The sequence below is a fragment of the Elephantulus edwardii genome, unplaced genomic scaffold (genome assembly GCF_000299155.1).
Source record: "Elephantulus edwardii isolate Elephantulus edwardi_28Jun2011 unplaced genomic scaffold, EleEdw1.0 scaffold00219, whole genome shotgun sequence".
NCBI classification, from domain to species: Eukaryota; Metazoa; Chordata; class Mammalia; order Macroscelidea; family Macroscelididae; genus Elephantulus; species Elephantulus edwardii.
Genome location: NW_006399969.1, coordinates 5,054,684 through 5,060,409, shown reverse-complemented (window position 1 = coordinate 5,060,409; position 5,726 = coordinate 5,054,684). Strand labels below are relative to the sequence as shown.

General features: G+C 44.3%; 1 gene segment (V, D, J or C); it reads right to left on the bottom strand.

The window, feature by feature from the left end:
* Positions 1-5,522: 5,522 nt before the first annotated feature.
* The window catches only part of LOC102850527, a 12,614-nt gene continuing 12,410 nt past the window's right edge, over positions 5,523-5,726 (bottom strand). The window contains 1 exon segment of the V gene segment in view: positions 5,523-5,726. This exon segment is cut by the window's right edge and continues 9 nt beyond it. Within this exon segment, the coding sequence occupies positions 5,523-5,726 (204 nt within the window).

The following is a 5,726-nucleotide window of genomic DNA, read 5'->3' as shown; positions in this document are numbered from 1 at the left end:
GATGAGATGGATCGATTCTTTGAGTGGAGTGGTGGGAATGAATATGTTTGAGAAAACAAGGTTGGCCCAGGATAGAACGGCATTTAGGGCTCTTGTACATAGGGTCACTCTGAGTCACAAAAGACTCGATGGCACATAACAACAACAACAACATTGCAGATTGCCTCTTATTAGCTAAAAAGAGAAGTGTTTTGGAGACACTGCCTGAGAGCTGCTGGAACTAGTATGGATGTTTATATCCAACTTTCCTGTTGTTCCCAGTGCAGGAAATGATTACTGTCCATCTCACAGATGGAGGTATTGCAGACAGCTGAGTCAGAACAGACAACCAAAGGTCCTGAAAGTCAGAAGAGACACGAGGTGAGAGAGGCAGGTTCAGAGGCACCAGGACTCTCTGGTCTTTGGATCTCCAGCCCCCATGACTGCTCTGCAGCCACCTGTGTAGTCAAGGAGGAGGGTGAGAAGGAGGGGAGCAGAGGGCATAGTGGAAACTCACCCATGACTCTCTATCCTGTGACCCTCAGTTAGTCGCAGGCTTCAGGATTCAGGGGCCCCTCTTATCCCATCTTGTAGCAAGGTAGGGAGAGGCCTTCATGCAAAGCAAACATCTCCCATGAGGTGACCAAACCTCACCATAGTAACCTTATACAGGAAGGAATTGTGTCTGGAGTTAGGGATGGTGGTTTGTGGTTCCATGGTGATGTTAGAACTCTGCAAATCAATGAACACCAGACAGAATTTCCCAGAGGAGAGGGCAGCTGGGAGTTTCCCAGCTAGAACAGGACACAGTTACTGAGGGACACCACAGTACCCTCTGCTGCCTGAGGCCTAGACACACATATGGTTAACAGAGTGCAAAAGAGAGCAGTGCAGAACCTAAAAATTATATTGTCTTGAAGGAAATATTTGCAAAACAAGAGGAAAGTACTCCTTGGAACCATGTTTAGACGTTTTCAGGGTTTTTTACCAACTAGACTTCTAGTGTGATAAAAAACAGAAAGACTAATAAACGACCCAGGCATTCAAGCTTGAATGACTGGGGGAAAGGTGCATCTGATTCAGGTCTTTGTCTTTCTGATTACTTGATAACCATCTAAGAGTTGGACAATGAACAAGGAGGTCAAGAAAATAACTCATGCCTTTGAGCTGTGGTGTTGGAGAAGACCACTGAACATCCCATGGACAGCCAAGAGAATGAACAGATATGTCTTGGAGAGGGTGCAGCTGGAGTGCTCTTTGGAGGCTTTACTTCACATACTTTGGACATGTTGCTAGAATGTGCAGTTCCTTGGAGAAGGACATGAAGGGTAGAGGGTCAGCAAAAGAGAAGAAAACTCTCAATTAGGTGGATTGACACGGTGACTGCTGCACTGGGCTCTTGTGTGTCAGGAAGTGTGAGGATGGTGCAAAATAGAACAGGGTTCAGATCTTTTGTTCATAATGTCATTAATGAGTCGTGCTCCACTCATCAGAACCTAACAACACCAGCACCAACAACACTACTTAGTTTAATAGATTCAGACTCATTGTCCTCAATTTGGAACAGAAGCATGAGTAACCCTTGATCAGGTTTTCTACAACCATAAATCAAAAGGGAGGAGATGGCCCATCTTGCTCTCAAAAAATAGCTGGTAAATTTATACTACCAGAGAGCCCCCACATTCAGGCTAGAACCACCTGACTCCCTTAGTTTAGTAGAGAATCAGGAAATTGAATGCCTGCTTTACTGATAAAATTATTCATCATCTGGGCAGTACTCACCTCCTTGTCCCCAGGGCCTGAGGCAAGACTCTTGATTCTGCAAATCAAGGCAGAGCTAAAGGTTGTTTCTGGTCTATTTCAAATCCTGTGAGAGGGGGATGGGATAATGGGACTGTAGTGGTTACCTCTGAGGCATCCAGAGATGAGGACTGCAGAGTAGCACAGAAGGAGCCATGTGGCTGCTATTGTCCCTGGGATCATCCACATTGAGTCTTGGGTTACGCAGTAATGTCCCTGATGCTTAGGAATTCCTGGGAATTCTATTCCCTTTGTTTGGCTCACCATGGTATCCCTTAGTCCCCTGCTCCTCTGTCCAACATTAGAAAGGTGTCCTGTGTTACAGATTTCCTGAGTGCATGTGAGCTGACTCTCTCCAATCCAGCTCTTCCTTATATGTCTCTATGAAGTTGGCATGGGAGAGGCACCTGGAATCCATGACAAAAGTTCCATATTTCAGGAATTTCAAGGAACAGCTATAAAGTGTAAGACGAAAATAAAGCATCGTGTTTCTAGAGAATGAGACAGGTGATTCTGTGAAATGTCTCATTCCCCATGTGTAGCAGATAAGTCTTGAGAACAGCCTTTGACAACGTGGTTGAGACAAGCGTGGTGTCTCCAGGAATTTGTCCCCACAGTGATTTGGTTCCTGATCTTTGGGGCACCTCAGTGTGTGATTCAGACTCCTGAGATCTTAGTTCCCATTGTAAAATGGAGAGTAGAAACTCCATCCATTGGATGGAAGTATATTAATGTGGAGAGAGGCTAAATCCACATTCTATATGTCTGTGTATCACATAATAGAATAACAAAATTTTGTCTTTGGTTGTAAAATGGGGTCTGCCAGTGATCCGAATCTTATTACAGTGGTTTTCTCAATAGAAATGTATTATCTAATATGAAATATCTAAATAGTTCTTTATAACAAAATCATTTTTATGAGCCCAGATTACTGTACCAATGTTCTACAAGACTAGACCTCTATGTATGTTTTGGGCCTTTTCATATGGTGCTCTCATAGTTGTCATTATTATCCAATCACGAATGCTGTTTATAAGTGCTATTTTTTTAAGAAAAAAATTCCTTCATTAGTATACAATTCCCACGTCCCTTCCCCTCACCCCCCACCCCGAGTACACTTCTCTATGTAACCTTAATTCTGTATTCCTGTGCTAACCATAATGCTCAATCATCTATCACTTATAATCTGTTCTTTCCCTCATCTGTTTCAATACAATATACATAATTTATCCGTATAAGTGCTATTTCTAAGGATGTTTGTTAGTTCTAAGTTAAAATACTTGATTTTTTTGTGACTTATAAGCTACAGTGAATTTTGATTACACATTTCCTAAAATTCAGAATGTGCAAGTTACCAGAAATTCTCAATATCCCCATCTTAGTCATTAGAGCTTAAAGTGGAAATTTGAATAATGGCCTTATGAACAAGTCTATCTTATGTGTTTATGGAGGTAGAGGAATATGTTCTGAATTAGTGATCTAGTTTGTTGGCAAATTTAAAGGGATTCCACCCTGGTGGACCTTTCCAGATCTGAGCACAGCCATTCTCCTGCTCTTGAGTGTGGAAATGTTTTCTTGGGCCTCCAAACAGAGGGATGCACAATCTAATGATTCTGCGCAAGACGCAAGAAGGATGATAGGGGAGTCAGTGAAAGTCATATGAGGCCATGTTTGCTTGTGGGATCACAAGGTGTCAAGGTCAAGTTCTTGCATCTCAAGGGAAAAAGAAAGTGTCTTGCATTGTAAGTCTCTCTCTCACTGTCAAGTCAGAACTGACCATTATCAGGTTTTCAGAGGCTGAAAATCACAAGAGAGGAGACTGCCCATCTGTGTCTGGGTTAGCAGCACAACTCTTTCCCCAGCAGACCACCAGAGTTGTGATAGCAGAGGAGATGAGTAAGGATGGAATCTGTGAGTAGATTCAGAAGACTAAATACCCACCTGCAGGTCGCTGAGTGTTGATAAATGCACAAGTCTATGGATAAATTCACATGTTAAGTTTTCATAAAAGTATTTTTCAGTGCAGAGGATATTTTACTGTCCTGATGGACCATCTGGAAAGAGAACACTCTCACAATGAGTTGCTGAGTTATCCAAGTATCTTCTAAGGTGGAAACTCACAGTGGGCTGGGACACTAACTCCTGATCTGTCAATCATACAGTTGGGGAGAGACAAAAAATCCACTTCATCTCTGCCTGTGTCACTACGGTTACATGTAGCTGCTTCTAATAGTAGAGGTTGCTGCACAATGGTAGTCAGCTTCCTCCTCTAACTGAATGTTCCAGATGTTTAGGTTTCATCTCCCTTGGATCAGGATATACCACTGCTGCCACTTCTCATCATAAACCTGGAGCCCTCAGCTGGTAACATTCAACATGGTAACTAGAGTAACCACTGCTCCGAATGAAGTTGAGCTTGGTTGACTATTGCAGGGAAAAAGATGCAAAGGATAGATGAGTCACTACAAGCTGGAAAGAACTGCAAAAACACAGATATGGGGAGAGTGAGGTTGTGAGGTTTTATTATTAGGTTCTGAACTGAAGGGACTCATACAAGGTCAGGATCTGCCTCAAAGTCTCTGAAGTCTGTTCCATCTTGTGCAGTGGAGGAGGGAAATGGAGAGAACAGAGGTTTAGGCCATGGTGGACAGAGGCCTGCTAGGACCCAGGTCTGAAGAGGGGATGTGCCAGGCCACTGTTATCCTGTTCTTATGGATTTAGGGAGGAGCAAATTCAGACAGTCCCACTTCCTGACTCATGTCCTCCTAGTCAGCTGGTTCTACCTGGCCATGATTCTCTAGTTGCCCCAGTTGGGGTCCTGGGAGAAGCACCCGGAGGGACCACATAGACATGTGTGCCACAGACCCTGGTTGACTCAGAGAAGACACAGTGGCTGATTTTCCACAGGGAGCCCCGCCTAGACCTCAGCCTCTCGACATTTGACTACCACCATCCCTGGGCCCTCATCTCACAGAAACAGGTCAGAATCTGTGTCTTCCAGAATGCATGTGTAGAATTTCTCTAAACAGTTATCAAAAAAAGTCATTTTCATAAATAGTCACCAACCCTGCCATATCTCATTGCTTTCCAATTAAAACAATATAATGTGGGCCTTCTAAAGGTTTTTTTAGTCTGTGAATTGCTTGGGAGAGGATTTTCCATCTCTCTCCTACACAGCACCTGGTAGATTTGAACTACCTGCCTTTGAATTGGAAGCATACCTTCTTGTTGTTGTTGTTGATTGCCATCAACTTGAGCACGACTCATAGCAACCCTATGAACAAGAGGCCTGAAGCCTTTCTATCATCATTTATCAAGTTCATAGAGTTTCCAGAGGCACACTGTTTAGGAAGCGGATGCCGCTCCTGCTTCCTACCCATCTTTATATATACAAGGAATAGGCTTGGGGGGAAACAAATGTTAGAGAATCACACTGAAGACCACTCAGAGGATGAGATAGACCTGGAAACTCCTAGAAACAGGGAGAGCTGATGGTGGAGACTCAGGATGTCCTTGTCGCAGGTGGAGTCTGAGATGGTCCCACCTGGACGTTTCACCCAGCCCCAGGCTTTAAGGCAAAGAGTTTGCTTTTGAAGATGGTGGCAAGAGTTTTCTCTTTCCTCTGAGTCACTCTGCCTGCTCAAACTCAGTGAGTAAAACTCTGAGGAGGGAAGACAGAGGAGGGACCTCACATCAGGTGGTCCCCATGGAGGAGCTGGGCTAAGGAGGGCACAGAACAAGCCTCAGGAGGGCCTGACAGAAGCAGCTGTGTGTTCCTCTCCTGACAGTAGAGAAAGGGGTTCTTGTCTCACTTCCCTGCAGGCCTGGAGCACTGTGTTAGCACCCAGGCTGCTGTCATAGGACTGGCAGTAATAATCACCCTCGTCCTCTTCCTGCAGCCCATTGATGGTCAGGGAGGCTGAGCTGCCAGACTTGGAACCTGAGAA